This window comes from Lactuca virosa, chromosome 6, assembly GCF_052849685.1.
Source record: "Lactuca virosa cultivar CGN04683 chromosome 6, Lactuca_virosa_CGN04683_v6, whole genome shotgun sequence".
Taxonomy (NCBI): Eukaryota; Viridiplantae; Streptophyta; class Magnoliopsida; order Asterales; family Asteraceae; genus Lactuca; species Lactuca virosa.
The window spans coordinates 16,006,919-16,026,339 of NC_136431.1; the positions used below are offsets into that span (position 1 = coordinate 16,006,919).

The following is a 19,421-nucleotide window of genomic DNA, read 5'->3' on the forward strand; positions in this document are numbered from 1 at the left end:
ATATAAATCAAGTTCACCAAGATCTCTTTCATATGATTTATCCGTCAAAGATACATAAAATTCAGAATTATAGTCTAAAATAATAGTTAAAAAGCTGAAATATTTCAGCTTTGATAACTCAACTTTGAAGGATTGTAACTATTGAATATAATACCAAAATAAACAAAATTATAGTCTAAGTTCATCTACAAACTATAAACTAAATGTTGGAAAAAACCGCAGGTCAATCCTACTTAAAACGAATGAGTTATGGTTGTTTAAAAAATTTCACAGATTACAAAATTTTAAAAATCTTGCTGAAAAGTTGAAAATTTTCAGTTTTGATAGCTCAACTTTAAAAGACTGTAACTCATTGATATAATACCAAAATCAACAAAATTATAGTCTAAATTCATCTACAAACTGTAAATTAAACGTTAGAAAAAACCCCGTCTCAATCCGACTTAAAACGAATGAGTTATGGTTGTTTAAAGTTTTTCACACATTACATAATTTTAAAAAAGTTGCTGAAAAGCTGAAATTTTTCAGCTTTGATAGCTCAACTTTGAAAGACTATAACTCATTGAATATAATACTAAAATCAACAAAATTATAGTCTAAATTTATCTACAAACTGTAAATTAAACATTGGAAAAAACCGTATGTCAATACGAATTAAAACGAATGAGTTATGGTTGTTTAAAAAATTTCACAGATTACAAATTTTTTTTTTTAAATCGGGTCCAACCGGTTTTAAACCCGGTAAAAACCGGACCGGACCGGGAAAAAAACCGGACCGGTTTTGATCGATTCCTAGAACCGAGAACCCGGCCCGGGGGTCCAAAAAAACGGTCCGATTCGGTCCGGTTCACCGGTCCAAATGCTCACCCCTAAAGAAGGATACTGTTTTCAACAAGAACATTCTGAAATGGGGATTTTTTTTTTTTTTTTTTTATTTCATTGTTGATTACTTTTTCTGTGGTTTACTAAGAGGAACCATAAGCTAATATTCAATGGGTTTAATTACTTGGTTCCAAAACCTTTTGAATGTTTTATAATATGTTGTTAACTTCTTGTAAGTTTTAGTTCATTTTTTATTTATAAATACGAACATTCAGCTGTCAAAAAAATAGAAAAACTCATTGATGATTTTCTTGACATTAGAGGGATCAAATGATATTATGATATAACACCACATAAGAAGCTTAGCATTTTGGTAGGCTAGGCTTATTCAAGTATTGTTATTTATGTTGGTTGAACCCATTAACTCGAGTCATATTACTATATTAGGCACACTCAACTTGTTTAGGTTTACTAAACTTTTTGTGAAACTGAATAGTCGTGCCTAACTATCAATATCCATAACTAATACCGATAACGATACAATATCTAGATATATACCTGTTCACGTTGAAAATAGTCAAATTTTCTAATAATGTATTTTTAGATGTTTTGAGAACATAGGTTTTAAGTTGGCCTATATGATTGGTAAAACACTTCAGGTTTTTAAATGTTTATTTTGATATAATAATGAATAAGAGTATTCAGAAAAAAATGGGTTTGTTTACTTGTAATTCATGCGCCATACATTGTACTCATACCATGACCATCAACTTTTAGTTTAAGAGTACTAGATAGTTGAATGTTAATCTACATGGTAGCGAGGAGAGGACCACTTTCTTGAATTAGACATTTTTGGAATTAGGTTTAAGTACGTGTATGCTTAACGTTAGATTACATTTATTGTTAGATAACCTGTGCATATTATATTCACAACTTCTATTATTGTAATTATAAATTAGTTAAAAGTAACCACACAAATATAGCTAAAAATAATCAATTCCTTTTTCGAATTTTAGTCAAACATAGTATTAAAATAGTTCAAATTTGCTCAACAGAATTTACTACACCTCGGATGGTGAAATTTAAAAGTTTTTTACAGCCTTTTCAGAATATAAAAGAGTTTGTTTAACATTGATAGAGAAAAAAAACAAGTTTTCTATAGTTACAAATAGTTTTTTTTTTAAATTATTTTTATCATTTATTTAATAGTTTTACATCTTTTCTACTATACAGATTTACCAAACTATTGTTATTTTCTTCTATTGGTGTTTACACAATGATTCAGTAAGATGCTGCTCAATTGTCTTGGTCAACTGCTTTCGTATTTCGTTAAAACTCTCTTTGTACCGATTGTGAGATAGGTCTTCATCATACGGCTTAAGATATCTACAATATTGCTCTTTGTTTGGAAAATATGGACAACCACAATAATGCTTTTTATTACAGTAGAAACTGAAAATTAGCCTGATACTACAATCGCATCCAGAAACGGATGATTTTTTTGTCCACGAGCATAAGTTTGGGAGCTTGAATCATTTGAACGAAAAGGGCATCACCAATTTTCTTGTGAATAAGTGCCCACGATTGGTCTTCCCAAATGGTTTTTATGTAATACCATTTTTTTTTTTTTTTTTTTTGTCTAAAACCCGGAACCCACAGTCCACAATACAAAATCTATAGTATAAATTGGTGTTATTTTGGTTATTTTTCCGAATATTTATATATAATGATGTAATTTAGTGATTGTATGTAAATATAGGATAATGATGCAGTTTAATGATTGTATGTTAAGATAGGATAACAAGTGTGAGCTCCAAAAAACATTAGAGTTTGATGACGTGGGGATGTCCTTTTGATTGCATGTGGTTGACATTGAAAGGGTAAAACATCCATTTGTCACTATTTGACAACTTTCAAGAATCAAGAATCTCAATTATTCTTATAATATTGTAAAGAGACATTTTAAATGTGTAGTAAAATAAATTCTGACAATTTAGCAATTGAATTATAATATATTACGTATAAGTATCAAAATGTTTTGAGTCTAACGGTATTAGATATTGTTTTTTTATTTTGAAGATTTGAGACCGAGTGTTCAAATCAAATTCTTTACGGGGCATAAGATGGATTCATGAGTAAATTAGATTTGTTCTTAAAAAAGATTACGTATAATTGATTATGTTTGTATGCCACTTCTCATTCTTTCTTCAAGTAGCAGCTATCTCAACAAATACCAACAATAAGTATTGTAATCATATTTTCAGATTGAGAAATTAAAAATCCTCCTATTTTTTGTTCATGTCAATCCTCCTATCAATTTAAATGATAACAAGTGTCACATTAGTATAATAAAATATCATTAAATAAACATTAAATATTACACATCTCACTATTTAATTGGGTATGATGATTTGTAGGAACAAAAAGTAAGAGAATATTTAATTTCTCTTTCAAATTTGTTGTGGTTGTTATTGTTATTGTTACTATTGCTGATTTTGATTGATATTATCGTCTTATATTTACTTATCATTCTTAATAAACACTAGTAACCTTAGAGCTTCTCAAATACAAGTTTCTTTTTTATAGTTTTTTACTATTTGTTTGACCACTCAATATCTTTAAATACCATCGGAGATGATAACTTTTTTGTTCTTTTATTGACCATTCAATATATAATGAATCATCAATATACTATAAAAAGTTGTCCATCTAAACCATCTTTTAATAATATTTTATTTTACCCCTTAGTTTTATTTTTACTTTAAATAAAATTTATTTCTTTAATATATATTTATTTCTATTAAATGTTACGAATGTTTTTATATTAGAAACCATATTAAAGTTTATTAGAAATCACATTTATTAAAATATGATGTATTAATATACAATTAATTAAATGAAAGAGCTTGATGAAACATTTTATATAGACGAGGATCAATTAGTTAAACTTGTAAAATAAGCTGTTATATAGGTTAACCACTGGAGTTGTAATTTAATTAGAGCTCAAAATTAGTTAAGTAATACATTATCAATAATTTTAAGTTATAACATAACTTTGCCATTAAAGATGCTAAATGTGTAAATCACCTTGGTTGATTTGCAATGGTTAATAATTTAATAAATATACATAAAATCAAGAAAGATTCCAAAATATTAGAGAGGACCCATGCATGTTTGGAAGGTTGTATGTAGGTTGCTTGGATTCTGTGGAACTTAGAATAATTTGTGATTGGTAGTGCTTGGTGAGGATGAGCCAACCCAAAATCCTAACCAATCAATCATTTACCTATTGAATTCAGTTAATATATTACAATCTGCTAATTTATTGAATTCAGCTAATATCCAATTATGAGTTATATTATTTTCATCCCAAATTTAATATAACTAAACTCTATAAAATATCAAATGTAATACCAAAAGATGAATAGAATAACAAATTGAGAAGATAGTGGCACTCGTTGCAACTATTATTGATTATTTTATAATACGGTGGTGAAAATATAAGGTATTTATTAGAGGGTTATATTCAATTTAAATAAGTCATGAAAACGTAATAATCTTATATTTGTTAATTACTGCGACTATTATTTTAACTTTCTCGCAATAAAATTACTTGGATTTTACACTAATACGCAAATATAAAAAAGGGTCTAGAACTATATATTATATTATATACCGCGACTCCATCATTGTATTTTGTATGCCGTAATTGATATGTGTGTGATATCAAAAATATATTAAATAGCCATTCACAATTTGTTACAATTGAATTTATTATTATTATTTTTTATTTTATAAAGGTATTAACGTTGAAAAAGCTAAAAAGAAACAAAACAATTATCACAGTTCTTAATCTTTTAATGGTTTATACACCATTTTTTAACAAGTTATACACTAAAATAAACTTAGGGTCCATTTGATACCCATCTGACTGGGTTTGAGTCAGCAAATTGGGCTGACTCGGTCAGACCTTAGATGTTTGATGGTGTGCTTTTTCGGAAAGATATATGGCTCAATAGTCTTACCCGGTCAGCTTTGTAACATATGCTAACTGGGAATAAAGACAATCCTGCCCTTGAATTCTTTCTTCCATCGTTCCATTCTCGTGACCTAAAAAAAAAGCGCCGACAGACTCCAGCTCGTTTCCATCTCGCAGCGACGCTGCTCCCCCAGCTCGCCATCTTGCAAGTCGCTGCCATCTCGCCACCGTGTAACCACCATCTCGCCGGCCAACAAGAGCTCGCCATCTCCGATTAGTTTTTCGATTTCTTGTCATTCAACCGCTACAATTCATCAAAAACAGGTAAGAATATTCTCCTTTTATGTATAATCTATAAATTCAAAATCCGATTTGGGGTTTGGGAACGCTGATTTTGGGTTTGGGATCGATCGACCGGTGAAATTGAATAAAAAATCTTATCTTTTATGCAATGTATAAAGCATCGATTCGGTAGATATGTTCCATATACACCATTATTTTTAATCAATTTCATTGATTTAAGTGGGTGTAGATTTGTTTACAAATTAATTGATTTCATAGACGATTCCATATCTATAATAGATTACAAACCACTTATTTCAGTAGGTAATCAATAGTATATATACATGGACGATTTTTTTTTTTTTTTTGAATTTTGAAGTGTTATTTGCTTGAATATTACATCCTTTTTTTTTCTTTCTGCTGGGCGTTGTTTATTGCTGCCACTACAAGGTAGTGGCATTGCTGTTTGATGGAGCTTTTATTTACCAGGATATACATATTATTTGCCTTGTTTTTGTGTTTTTTGGTAAATTAAAAGAAAAAAGATCTTGTCTTTGAAATACTTGAGGAGGACACTATGGTTACTCCTGACGTCCAAGGTGGGGGAATTGATAGATAAAACATACAAGAGATAGAATGGGGTCCAGAAGCCGTTGAATATATGCGTGTTTTGCGTGATCAGATTGTAAATCGACTACTTTCACCTACTTTACATTAAATTATTATGTTATTTTAAATTTCATTATGTTTTTATTTGGATATTAAATGATTTATGTTTAATTTACATTTTGTATGACATTTTTATTTGTGTGTAATTTACATTTTGTATGACAATATGTATGTTTTTATAATTATTCAGCAACTTAATCCATCACTATATATAACAGCAGGGTAAAATGGTCATTTTTCATCACTCAACACATTCAGTCAGATATACAATTAAACAACAAGATTTCTTACTCAGTCAGGATTTCTTACCGATACAGACCTTTCCCAGTCAGTACTTTCTCAGTCAGCAACTATCAAACGGGGCCTTAGCAGAGATAGCATGCCTCTAATTTGTATGTAACCTATAATAAAATAAAGTTTAGGAAAATAATCTATTGATTACTCAAATTATAAGAAATATTTTAAAAAACCAATTTATAAGCTATATTTGACTAAAGCAATATAACGGTGAGAAACCCATTTTTCGTACCTATATAATATAATGTTATTTTTTTTTAAAAACAATCTAAATCAATAACTTTTGATAACATAAATGATTTTTCCGAAAAACGATTATTAGATAATGACTTTTGAGTAAAAATCCCAAAATATAATGGTTTTGTGAGATTATCACTATATTTTAAAATAAAATATTTTATTCATACTATAAAAAAAACAAGTTTTTTATTTGATTTTTCATTTCCCCCCTAGTCGCCAAATTCATCGAAATTCACACACACACACACATATATAAACAAGAGAGAGAGAGAGAGAGAGAGAGAACGCCACCCAATTGGCTGGCCAACTCCTTGCCATTCTCCGGTAATCCCTTTGTACACTCCGTCCACAACCATGCTCGGACGATGAAACAAAAATCCCGAAATTCCGTCGATAATCTACACGAAACGACAACTGGCGCCACCGGAGTTACGACGGACATGAGGGTCATAGTACCCTTACAAGGTGTAGTTCAAGGCGGAGGTGGCTTGGTTCTAGGCTCAATCATCCCCTGCGCTCTCTTCTACTTCTTACAACTCTATCTAAAGGCCAAAAATCCTTCCGACGACGACCCCAACCCCTCACCACCGCCGCAACTGCCCGAGACTCCTCCTCCTCCTCCTCCTGGTGGCCTGCAAAGGGTTCATTCAGTAAGGTCGATTTGGTCCCCACGTGGTACAAACGGTCAAGTTCAGGTTTCTACGAGGGCCAATTCTGTCATCAAACATCCTGATTCTCCGTACTATGTTGGATTAAAGAGGGCTTCTGATAATCTGTATGATGAGTCGAGTAATCCAGAGGGGATTATTCAACTCGGATTGGATGAAAACAAGGTAAGCTTCTCGTAATCTTATACAATTATTGCTAATATGAGTTAAATTGTGCATTCGTAATGATAATTAATCTGAAATATTGTGATTAAGTAGACAATGATTGGTTCATTTTGATGTATTCGCTGCTTTAATAATCAAGTTCACATTGGGTTTATGAGTTTATAGTTATCCCTGGATTTGATTCAAGACTGGCTAGTGACGCATACCAAGTGTTCGATCATTGGTCAAGAGTTACAAATGGACCAAATCAGTACTTATCATCCTTTCCATGGATCATCAGAACTCAAACTGGTAATTTCCATGTAAATTCTTTCTATTTCTTACTATAATTAGATTTGATTTTGGTCATTGTGCCACTTAATTTTATATTAATCCCATCTTGAAGCAAGGTGTTATCGTTTCACATGCCAATTTATGTAATCTACAATCATGGAATTAAATGCTTCATTTGTTCATCTTTTTTTGTAACAGGCAGTTGCAAGATTCATGTCTCAAGTTATGGAAGGACACGTGTCATTCAACCCATCACAGATAGTTTTAACAGCTGGAACAACACCTGCTCTTGAGATGCTTGCTTTTTGCCTTGCTGACCCTGGAAATGCATTTCTTGTCCCCTCTCCATATTTCCCAGAGTAAGTCCCTCTTCCATAAATCTTGATTTGTGTACATTGTTTCAAGAATGTCACACATGTTGACTTTTGAGGTCAAACATACAACTTTTGAACTTCATAATGTCATATGAACTCATCTAAGTTTCAAGAAGTATGCTTTATAATAAAGCTATATATATTTATACAAAATGTGTAATGAATTTATAAAAAAAAATTGCAGCCTTGATAGGGACATAAAATGGAGAACCGGGGTTGAAATTATACCTGTGCCATGTCGTAGTTCAGACAATTTTAGTTTACATACAACTGCCCTTCATCGAGCATACAACCAAGCAAAAAAACGTGGTATCAAAATCCAAGGTGTCATAATTTCAAATCCTTCAAATCCAGCTGGCATTTTTCATACCAGAGATACCCTTTACAATCTTTTAAACTTTGCAACTGAAAAAAACATCCACATCATCTCCAACGAGGCACTTTCAGGCTCAAATGGTGACAAGAATCAAGAATTTGTCAGCATGGCTGAAATTGTGAATTCTGAAGAGTATGATAGAAACAGAGTTCATATTGTTTACGGGTTGTCAAAAGACCTTTCTGCCCCTGGTTTACGAGTCGGGGTTGTTTATTCGTTTGATAAAAACGTGTTGGAGGCATCGAAGAAATTGGTGAGATTTTCATCTGTGTCATCTTTGAACCAAAGAATGCTTGTTTCAATGCTTAATGATTCAAGATTTGTTGAGGGGTTTATAAAGATTAATAGAGAAAGAGTTGAGAAAATGAGTGATCTTTTTGTGGTTGGTTTGAAGAGTTTGGGAATTGAGTGTATGAAAAGTGGTGGAGGGTTTTATTGTTGGGCGGATTTGAGTGGTTTTATACGGCCTTATAGTGAAAAAGGTGAGCTTGAATTGTGGGAAAAGTTGTTGACTGTGGGAAAAGTCAATTCTACCCCTGGATCATCTTGTCATTGTGTAGAACCAGGGTGGTTTAGGTTTTGTTTTACAAATTTGGAAGAAAAAGAGATTCCATTGGTTATGGAAAGAATCAAGAGTGTTGTGAGTTCGAATTGATCACATGAAGGAAAGAAAGGAAAGCCATTGGTACAGAAACTTGTGAAGGATCTCCCACCCTCAAATTGTATTATAGATTGGTTATTTTTTGGAATTTTTTTTTAAATATTTTGAAGGTTCATATTCATTTTGAAATGTTTTTGTTCATGGGTTTGGATGTTTATAATGTTCATTTATTTATGTAATAAAAGCAGTCATTCATATTTTTATAAAATATAATTATTCATAAAAGCCATTATGTTTTGTCTATTTTAACCGTTTTAATTATTATATTTTATTTTGGTCAATGAAAGCCCTCCATTTTTAAAGAAATTTTGAATGTGGTGTGACCACTACTAGTCTATGACCCATTATTTATAGTTTAATAGGTGTTAAAATTAACATGCCTTTTTCATTTATATACATTGCATCATATATACTCTATAAAATAGCATATTGTTTTTTAAGAGCTTCTCCAATCATAAACACTAAAATGGTGATTGTTTAGCACCAAAATGGCGGTTGAATTCTAATCAACCTTTAAAATTGTGGGTTTTAGAGGCCTTTACATTTGACTTTTATTTTTGGTGTTAAATAGCTGACACAAAATTGATGTTAAATTTGAAGGTTGGTTAGAGTATTCTTGCGGTCTTGCCCTCTAAAACACAAAAATGATGTAATATGGTGGATGGTTGGAGTTGGCTTAAGAAGCTTCTACACATACCATGTAGGTAAATGAGAAGTCATTTCACAAAGTTAGATCATATTTTAGGAAGTAGATATAATGTCATGTAGGTTAATGACAAACCATGTAATTTTTAACATTGCTAAACCCGTAAACCAAACTAGAGAGGGTGCAATTGACTTTTCTTTTAAAATCAAGCGGCTTTAATTATCCAAGATAAAATATAGCAATTAAATCGTAAAAAGAACAAAAATATACTAGTTTTTATGTATATTGCTTTATAATATATTATATACACAAAAAATTGTGTTGGCCGTAAAAGTATATGAGTATCTTAGTACAACTTATAGTACATAACAAGTATTTTTATACAACAAATGTTACCGATCAGATTTATACATATAATTAATACTAAAAGTTAATACTTTATAATTTAATTATATATTATTAAGTTAGAATACAATGACTTTTTATAATAATTATTAATTTATTAAAATTATGTTAAAACTTATAAGATATTTAGCATTATTATTTTTTATTAGAATACTTAAATATTTATGGACCAAACACTTATAAGAAACGAAATTACAAATATTTTAAAAATTACAAAAAGTAAAATCACAAGAAAAAATAATAGCTATCTAAAATAGTCTATCTAAAAAAAAGTTAACGTCCGGCTCAAAAATAAAATATTTATCATGTCTACTTATTCTTAATAGCAGTAAACATAAAAATCTTGTTGACATCATAAATTGCTAATACATTTCGATAACAATCACTTTTTTTCCTTCCTCTAGGTAACCATAACATGTATCAACGTTACATCAAGTGCATCGACCGCTTCATTAAAAATTCATTGTAGCCTCTTATTACGTCTCAAAATGTTTGAATTCATATTAAAAGAAGTTGATACTATCATATCTTTTGCAAAAGTATCATTCTATCCAAGACTTCATAAAAAAATTATGAATTGTTTACTTTGAATGTTGAAATCTACGCTTGATACTGTGCATAACGTTGAATGTGAGAAACAATAATGGACAATTTTGTTATGAAGTTTTGGATAGAATGATGATACTGACAAAAGATATGATAGTACCAACTTTTTTTTAATCTGAATCAAAACATTTCGGAAATAATAAGAGCTACAATATGTTTTTAATGAAGCAGTTGATGCATTTAATGAAACTTTGATATATATTATTGTACCCGCTAATAAACAAAATTTACCTAAATGAAGGGGAAAATGTGATTGTTATTAAAATGTATTGGTAATTTGTGGCCTCAATATGATTTTTACCCTTATTGTGGCTAGTTGGGAAAACGTTACACATGATTTTAAAATATTATCAGAAACATTAGTTAATCCAGATGGATCATTCTTGTTTCCACCACCAAGTATGTTTATAGTTTTTTTTTTTTTAATATTTTGAGGTTTTTTTAAACATTAATTGTTTCATTATCTTTACATATAAATATTAACTTTGTGATGCCGTTATCGTAATGTGAGGTATTGTCTTGGAGATTTTCGTTGCAGACATGCATTGATCAATAAAGAACTTTTTTACAATACACATGCAAAACTTCAGAACGTCATTGAACGTGTTTTCGATGTCTTCAAAACATGATTCATTATATGGAAGATGATGGCTCCATTTATGTTGGTTACACAAACAAACATTATTATTGCATGTTCTGCGTTTAATAATTTTATATGGAAAAAGGGTTTAAAGTTAGAACAATGAGTTCCTTACTCAATAAGATCAACTTGATGTGTTGCTTCGAAATAACCATATGTGCGTGATGATTATGAAGACGAGGTTGAAGCATATGGTAGTGTAACTGACCAAGAATATATGCTTCATTCACGAGATAAATTGCTAAACAGTTAATATAAAATATGGTATGATTTTTTTTTAAAAGACTTTGTTACGGTGGATGTATGGATTAAATTTTAGTATTGAAAAACTAGAATTATCGAAAAAGTCTTTTAAGTTTGAAAATTCCACTTTATTTAAATTTCAGTTTTTTTTAATAGCTTACAACTTAAAAAATAAATAAATAATTTTTTTCTTGCAGACTGCAGACATTATAACAAACAATACCTTAGTCTAATTTGATTAAAATGATATGTATTATAAAATTGTTTAAAAAAAAAAATTCCACGTTGATTTGTGCATGTCCAATGTAGTTTTCAACCTTTTCCCATAAAACTGTAATATATCAAAATTAATTTTTTAGTTTTTTTACTTGAACAATCCTTTCATTTAAATTGTTTGATAAACTTGTTTCTTACATTAACATTCTAAGAAATCTGAAAGTATCATTAATTCTTAGACTTATATATATGTTACGATTTCCTATGATGAATATACATTTTTTTTTTTTTTTTTTGGTGTTCGTTGCGCTCAATAAATCATTCAAAATATGATATGAGGAAGATAGCAACAAGTTACCTTAAACAAACCATCTTCAACGGATCATCACATGCATTAGTAGCACAGTTGTTTATTCCGGTTTTAGCAACCGCGGTGTGAATGTTTTTAACTACAATGCAAATTGTGCTCCTTGTAAGCATTACTCAGGTGGTATAAGTTTTTTTTATATTATTTTCCAGAAATCATGAATTATTTTATTGTTCTAATTTGTGTGTTTTTTCAGGTACGTCACTCATCCGATGTTCCCAATGGACTATTTTCATCAAACCAAAATTGTCTAATTTGCATTCTAAATATTTTTCAAATAGCCTAAAATCTAAATGCACTATTTTTTGGACAAAATTACAAAAATGGTCAAGGGTTAAAGCCTCACAAGTCACAAACCATGTGACTATGAGAGTTTAAGTCTAATATGGATTGGGCTCCTTGTGGGCCCTAAAGCAATTATGCAAGCATCCTAGCTAGATCTAGCTGATAATGATAATGTGAGTCAGCTTAAGGGTTGCTGAAAGAATAACAACTACTTAGGGACACGAGCCCTCAAACTAATATATGTAACTACTACTTTTACTTAACTATTTTCTCTCTTATCACTACTACATTACATCTAATGCAATCGGGTTATCACATGTAATGGTATATTTATTAAAGCAAAAGCACCGAAGAGAGAATTAAGCAGTATTAGTATATTTATTAAAGCAAAAGCAAAAACCTGGTTGAGTTGATGTTTAATTGTTTATAGTTTTCACTTTTCAGTGAAACAAGAGATTTCACAAGTTGTACATACCATTTGTTAAAATCATATTGAGATGTGATATGATCCAACGCCCCTTGGCAAAATGAAGAAGTCTGCAAAAGTATCAAAACATTAGATAATTTACTTCTGAATAGAACCTATGTGATGTGATGTTTCTTCTTAATACAGTGAATAATGTTCACTGTAAAATCTAATCCACATTCAAAGCAGAGCGAGTTTCACAGTTATAATTAGGGTGATTTTTCAAAGTAATATATAGTACTACAACAAGATTAATAATGGTTACCTTAATTTTTAGATGTTTAGTTACTCTCTCTGTTGTTATTCAGCATGTCTAGAACAGAGAAAGCTGCTTTCTGGAAACGCTCTTTGTCTTCCTCTAAACTTCTTTTCCTCTCAAGAGCAGAGTATTTGCATTTCTCTATTTCTTCTATTATTCCACTTGAGCTTTCGTCAATTTCACTGTGTACAAAAGTACAAAAGAAATAGGTTTCATGGAAAAACAACATTCTAAGCAAAAAGATTTTTCACAATCTTTGAGTGAAGTGAATATATTATAGACCATTACAAGTTTGTTTACTCACGTAATCATCTTAAGCATATTCTCCATTGCAGCTTGTACTTGCTGTGAAAGCTCTGCAGTTACACAATAATGACCAAGTTATTAGATGAGATTCAAACAGAAACATTCAAATTAGTGAGCTTCAAGATTCAAGAAAGTCAATAGAATCTACAGTTTCTTAATAGCAGGATAATTGGTTTAACTAAATCAATTTGGCATTGACAATCATGAAGGGGATAAACTTTGATGATTCCCATTAATTTTATTAAGAGAATCAAACTGGATGTTACACAATAAACAAAACAGAAAAAGAAGAAGCTAAACTTTAAAATTCCTTGATTCATGATAAATATATAACTGAATTCAAGTTATGCGTATGCTAATTAATTAACCCCAGCCCACCTTTTTCCTTTAGCTAGCATCACCAATCACATTGACATCATGTCACATTCTGAATTTCAATCAGTTGAGTTATGAGTTCAAGAAAAGCAGGAGGCTAGAGAAAAATCAGCAGCAAAATACTACAGTAAGTTCTACTAAATGTAGTATGCAGGACTCTAATGGTGTGCAAGCAAACACTGCATCCAGAGTGGAGAAAAAGATAGATATCATTGATCAGATCTGGATCTACGTTGCTACCATATTAATCAAAAACAAATGAATTTGAGACTGAAATATTGTATTGTCTGCAACTTAATCCCAGTTTCAAACAAGGAGATCCGACACCAATTGCAGGAATTGCTTTTCCAAGTGATAATCCAATGCCTTAAAAACCTAGCACAGCAAAACACTCTCTAAGAATCTCCACTGTAATATCTCTACGTATCTAACTAGAGACAACAAATTCAATCATAGCATTGGCATCGCAACAGAAATCGCACTCACAAATTATACAATCCTTTTTTTCTTAAAACATACTTATAACGGTATTTGAACCTAAATTTGTTCAAATAATTTAGCGCGCTTGATCGTAGTACAGACAATAAGAGCGGCAGGACATTCTCAGGCTATTACGCTGTATATATTCTGAAAAATGCTGTATGCACACTAAATCAAAACAATGATCATGTAACTCGCTAACGAATTGAGTTTCAATTCAATGCAAATTAATTCGAATTCGACTTGGAATATTCGTTGATTTCAAAAGTAATTACCAATGATCAGTATACAAGCGTGCTTACCGTAGACGACGTTGGATAGAGAAGACTGGCCGTCGGAAACCGGAAGAAGTTGCCTATTACCGGAGGGAGAAGCCGGCGGTGAAGAAGACGCCATTGAAGCTTAAAGGACGATCGATCGTTTAAATGGAGCACCCGTAAGGCATCGACTATCTACCCATCCTCTTTTATAGGGATCGAGTGAAGTTTTGAACAAATAAAAGTGTTTTACATAAATTGACTTTTGAATAAAGAGTTTTCAAAGTGCATTGCTATAATTGATTTTTTTTTCTGCTGTGTTGATAATCAATGCTTATGTGGATCTGTCCTAATTTATCATGTCATCATTGTGGAGTTTTTTCGATTTCAAGCTTAATATGGGGGTATTTTCGTCATTTTCCCACTCTTTCTTTCTTGCGTCCTGATAATTTTTATTATTTCCTTAAATGTAATCATTTGGGTTGCCTAATTAGTCCTCCATTACCACTTAAAATCCGTTTAGATAACCAAAGCCTCTTGGTTTTCATTAATAATAGCTAGCTTCTACTTTTTCCTTCCTAAAACCCTAATCTTTTAGCAAAGTATTTGGCTAGACGATGGTTGTATGGAGGTTTAAAAGTTTGATGGAACACATTGATGTAAATGAGTTTTATGCTAAGTTTCTCAACTTATTTTCTTCACTATCGAGTGATGTTAAACATTAATGAAATGGTTATTATACATTGGAATATATGTATGTTACCTCTAGCAATGTTTTCTTTGAGGATACACCATAATGATGACTTCACTAAGTACTCAAGTATAAAAAAATGGTAAGGGTAGGGTAATTCATCTTCGACTATTTGAGATTGATGAGTTGTCAGTGATAGTGTTGGATGAAATCATTGAAAATAGATAATTCTGAAGGTTACAACATGCATTACTTTTGTTGAGGACATTTATGCATATTATGGTTTGGTTGCGTTAAAGATTGACTATGATCTCTGATATGTGTAAATATATTAAAGGATTAAAACTTTATGTGGAACCTAAACCTCTCTCTCTCTCTCTCTCTCTATATATATATATATATATATATATATATATATATATATATATATATATATATATATATATATATATATATATATATATATATATATATTAATCGTACAATGTTATAATTGGTTATATGAAAAAATGATTCTAGATTCTTACATCAAGATAGAAAACAAACACAAACGGGTAAAAATTTCGCCACTAACCATATTTGAGTGGAAGGAAACTGAGAATTATACGAGTTGATTCATATAACCCGTTTCACAAGTCACTGAGAAAGGAACTGAGAATCGCTCAAAACTACACAGTTCTGAGTATTTCACATTTTCCAAATACGCAGTCCACATTGTGGGATTTCTCTTAATTTGGCTCTTTTTTTTTTCTTTTTTTTTGAAATAGCTTTAGAGGAATGGCTACACAAGCCAATCTAACTGATATTGATTAATGAATAAAATCTTATTGAACCCAAATTACAACAAACAATCAATAATCTTAATCACAAACTAAAAATATTCCATCTTCAAAATTCTAATTCCACTCCTATCCCTCCGATTCCGACCTTACACTCTCGAGAACCTGAACAACCTCCGCCATACTCGGTCTCCTCAATGCCGATTCCGACGTACACATCAATCCCAATTTCATCACTTGAATCAACTCATTCTCCACAAACCCATTCAAACTCCTATCAAAACAATCCGAAGCTCTCCCCCTTTCAATCAATCCCCTCACATATTCACACAAAACCACCACCTCATTCCCCCCCACCCCCTCCACCGGTTTCCGCCCTGTCACCACCTCCAACAAAATCACACCAAAACTATAAACATCACATTTATCACTCAATCTCATACTTTGAGCCAATTCCGGCGCCACATACCCCACCACATTGTGAAACCCGGTCAAACCGTAATTATCGAGCAACGGTAAAAACTTGACTAACCCGTAATCCGCAAGTTTCGGGTCGTAATTTTGATCTAACAAAATGTTGTGGGATTTTAAATTGAGGTGAAGGATTTGAGGTTTACAGTCGTGGTGAATGTACGACAACGCCCTTGCTACTCCTAACGCGATGTTAAACCTCCGTGGCCAATTCAATTCCGGGTTTCCGATTCCGGAGCTGGTCCCGGAATCACTGATTCCGATTCCGTGGAGGTTGTCGTAGAGGTTCCCGTTTGGGGCGAAATCGGATAAGATTAATTGCATGGTGGATGACCAATAGTATCCTTGGAAAGACACGAGATTTGGGTGTCGAAGCGATCCTAGCCGTCCGATTTCTTGTTCAAATTCATCTTGGCTCTTGATTCTTCCTAAAGATTTGATCTTTTTTACCGCGATTGAAATCCCACCGTCGAAATCGGCTCGATAAACGGTTCCGATTGTTCCGGAACCGATTAAGCAGTTTTTATCGAGTAAAGCTTTGGTTCCTGCTTCCCAATCTTCATATTTTGATGGTAAAGTTTTGCTGAATAGAACTAATTTTCCGATTATTAAATTGGAATCTGATGAAGCTAATGGTGTGCTTTCTATGATCATTGTTTCATCTTCTCTTCCTCTTCTTCTTCGGGCTTTCATGTTCAAGATGATTATTATAATAACTCCGATCAAGATCAAGGAAGCAGCAACAATGGCAACAATGGTGGAAACGCTTAGTTTTGGTCTTTTTGATTCAGAATTTTTTGAATCTCTTGTACAAGATTGATCCAATGGGGGCCCACAGAGCCCTGGATTGTTTGAAAACACTGAGGAATTGAAATTTTGGAGTGAAAATGCAGGGATTTGACCCGATAGGTTGTTGTAGGAGACGTTGAAGTGACTCAAGTTTGATAGATTTGATAAAGTAGAGGGAATTGACCCGGATAATGAATTTTGGGATAGATCTAATGTCTGGATTTTGGAGAGGTTTCCTAGGGTTGAAGGTATGGATCCGTTGAGATCGTTTTTGTGAAGATCGAGGATTCTAAGGTTGGACATGTTGTAAAATGATTCCGGGAGTCGTCCCTGTAAAGAATTTCCTGAAACGTCTCTGTAAATGTAACGAAATTAGGGTTTGAAAATTGTTGAGGTGAAGAAGAAAGCGTAAGGTGTAAGTGGACTTACAGTTCTAGAAGAAACCTGCAACTGCTCAAGGAATCCGGGATTCCGCCGTTGAGATCGAGGTTATGAAGATCGAGAACTTGTAGAAGTTCAATGGAGCCGAATTCTTCTGGGATTTCACCAGTTATTGAATTATTCCCCAATTTGATGACTGAAATTCTTTTTAGATTTGAAATCTCCACCGGGATTTGACCGTTTAATCTGTTGTACGCCATGTTTAAAACCTTCAACCCACTGCATTGTGAAACAATGCTCATAGGGATCTCCCCTTGAAAACCATTTCCAGCAACATCAAAAACTTCTAGTTTTTCACTACAAGTTTGTATCGGTTGAATCTGTCCTTCGAATTCGTTATTTGAAACATTGAAGTAACTCAGATTTGCGAATTCTAGAGCACTGAAAGGGGCATTCCCGGTGAAAAGATTACTGCCAAGATCTAGAAGTTCTAACGTTTGACAATTTGAGACTTGATCTTCAATTCTTCCAGTCAACATGTTGTTTCTTACAGACAAGTAAGCTAGAGGTGGGATTTCACAAATTTGTGAAGGGAATTCGCCAGTCAAGCTGTTGAATGATACATCGAATCCTTCGAGATTCAAGCAGTTGTTGATGATGATCGGAATTGTACCGGAGAGATTGTTATGGGAGAGTGAAATGAACTTTGTTTTTTCACAGAGTTTAAACAAAGACGATGGAATCTCTCCTTGGAAGCCATTCTTGGACAAATCGAGAAACCGAATGTTAGGCAAGTCCCCTAAAAATTCAGGGATTGAACCAGATAAAGCGTTGGAGCTGACATTGATCTTCCATAAAGTGGTGAGCTCTTGAAACTCCGGTGGTATGATTCCGGTGAATCCGTTTCCGAAGAGGGTGAGAATCCTTAACGATTTCAACTCCGATAATGCGGGCGACAACACACCGACCAAGCTAGTGTTCCATAACACAATCTTATATACATTCCCAAAAGAATCACAAAACACACCGCTATAATCTCTACATTGATCTGTACTAGAATCCCATGAAATCAAACTATTGTAAGGATCGTTTGTTATGTTACCTTTGAACTGAAGCAGGATCACCTTCTCCGACGCCGCTGCAGCCACCTGATCGACAGCCGCCGGCGACATGAATGCAATTAGCAAGAGAAAACTGGCGGTGAAGTAGCAACATTGTTGAAATAAACCTCTCATTGATTCAAATACCGGAACAACTGTCGATTACTGCTACTACACTGCTACTCTGTGTAACCATTTTTGACTTGGATTCAAATTTGGGGAAATGGCATTTCCGACGAACGTTAAGAATTAGGTTCGGGTTGTGGGTGGGTCAAAAAACAAAGAATCAAGTGATGAATTAGTAGCTTGTGGTTCAATTTTGCAGAAATTGAATTGGGTATTCAAGAACCCTAGATTTTATCTTGAAGGAGAGGGAATGTGGAGGGAGATTGGTGTGAGTTGTTAATGGTGGAAAGGGATAGTGGTGGTCCACGGTGGTGATGCGGTGGCGGCGATGGTGACGATCTTTAAAACTTTAAAGCATATACTAAAATGGTGGTGATCTTGTTTGCTTCCTATAAAAAGATGGTTGCCTTTCACATGCTCTGGTCATCTTCTGATTCTTTAGATTAATTAATGAAGATGGAAATGAGATTTATTAATTAAATTGAAGTAAATTATTACAAAAATAAAGGAAATGAAAATTAATTAAAATTAAAGGCATGAGAATTAACAAGTACAAGTTGTTTTCAGTGAGGGTGTGTACCAGTTCAGCATTTATTCCCTCCACCAACCCAAGCCAGCACCACAATATCGCCATTACCATCAACCCCCCAATATAGTTTTTTTATTTTTATTTTTGACTTTAATGTTCAAAAAATGTATTTTCAATATTTAAGAATTACATATTCAT

At 32.5% G+C, this 19,421-nt stretch overlaps 3 protein-coding genes across 4 annotated transcripts; 1 reads left to right on the plus strand and 2 right to left on the minus strand.

The window, feature by feature from the left end:
* Window positions 1-6,509: 6,509 nt before the first annotated feature.
* Window positions 6,510-9,031, plus strand: LOC145119649 (putative aminotransferase ACS12). Its single transcript, XM_079055352.1, has 4 exons — window positions 6,510-7,122; window positions 7,288-7,413; window positions 7,594-7,754; window positions 7,954-9,031. The coding sequence occupies exons 1-4, from the start codon at window positions 6,655-6,657 to the stop codon at window positions 8,798-8,800; spliced, it is 1,602 nt and encodes a 533-aa protein (XP_078911478.1). The 5' UTR covers window positions 6,510-6,654; the 3' UTR covers window positions 8,801-9,031.
* Window positions 9,032-11,914: 2,883 nt separating this feature from the next.
* Window positions 11,915-14,594, minus strand: LOC145119650 (polyamine-modulated factor 1-binding protein). Of its 2 annotated transcripts, XR_013713923.1 has the most exons (5): window positions 14,403-14,594; window positions 13,244-13,295; window positions 12,946-13,121; window positions 12,690-12,751; window positions 11,915-12,011 (listed from the first exon to the last, which is right to left on the minus strand). XR_013713923.1 is itself a non-coding variant. In XM_079055353.1 (4 exons), exons 1-3 carry the CDS (start codon window positions 14,494-14,496, stop codon window positions 12,962-12,964), a joined length of 306 nt encoding a protein of 101 aa, XP_078911479.1. In that variant the 5' UTR covers window positions 14,497-14,593; the 3' UTR covers window positions 12,571-12,751; window positions 12,946-12,961. The 2 variants fall into 2 exon arrangements, 1 of the variants encoding a protein (XP_078911479.1); XM_079055353.1 differs by lacking the exon at window positions 11,915-12,011 and having other exon boundaries at window positions 12,571-12,751; window positions 14,403-14,593.
* Window positions 14,595-15,816: 1,222 nt separating this feature from the next.
* On the minus strand, window positions 15,817-19,134 carry LOC145119814 (putative LRR receptor-like serine/threonine-protein kinase At1g12460). The gene is made up of 2 exons (XM_079055555.1): window positions 17,517-19,134; window positions 15,817-17,442 (listed from the first exon to the last, which is right to left on the minus strand). The coding sequence occupies exons 1-2, from the start codon at window positions 18,701-18,703 to the stop codon at window positions 15,957-15,959; spliced, it is 2,673 nt and encodes an 890-aa protein (XP_078911681.1). The 5' UTR covers window positions 18,704-19,134; the 3' UTR covers window positions 15,817-15,956.
* Window positions 19,135-19,421: the final 287 nt, after the last annotated feature.

What these genes read in the sequence shown, in the direction of transcription:
- LOC145119649 (XM_079055352.1), top strand. Translation starts at nt 6,655, where the DNA reads ATGAAACAAAAATCCCGAAATTCCGTCGATAATCTACACGAAACGACA. An exon ending in TCGGATTGGATGAAAACAAG is followed by an intron (nt 7,123 to 7,287) that starts GTAAGCTTCTCG and finishes ATGAGTTTATAG; the next exon opens with TTATCCCTGGATTTGATTCA. An exon ending in GATCATCAGAACTCAAACTG is followed by an intron (nt 7,414 to 7,593) that starts GTAATTTCCATG and finishes TTTTTGTAACAG; the next exon opens with GCAGTTGCAAGATTCATGTC.
- LOC145119650 (XM_079055353.1), bottom strand. Translation starts at nt 14,496, where the DNA reads ATGGCGTCTTCTTCACCGCCGGCTTCTCCCTCCGGTAATAGGCAACTT. An exon ending in TCTATCCAACGTCGTCTACG is followed by an intron (nt 13,296 to 14,402) that starts GTAAGCACGCTT and finishes GTGTAACTGCAG; the next exon opens with AGCTTTCACAGCAAGTACAA. An exon ending in AATATGCTTAAGATGATTAC is followed by an intron (nt 13,122 to 13,243) that starts GTGAGTAAACAA and finishes TTTTGTACACAG; the next exon opens with TGAAATTGACGAAAGCTCAA.
- LOC145119814 (XM_079055555.1), bottom strand. Translation starts at nt 18,703, where the DNA reads ATGAGAGGTTTATTTCAACAATGTTGCTACTTCACCGCCAGTTTTCTC. An exon ending in TGCAGGTTTCTTCTAGAACT is followed by an intron (nt 17,443 to 17,516) that starts GTAAGTCCACTT and finishes TTACATTTACAG; the next exon opens with AGACGTTTCAGGAAATTCTT.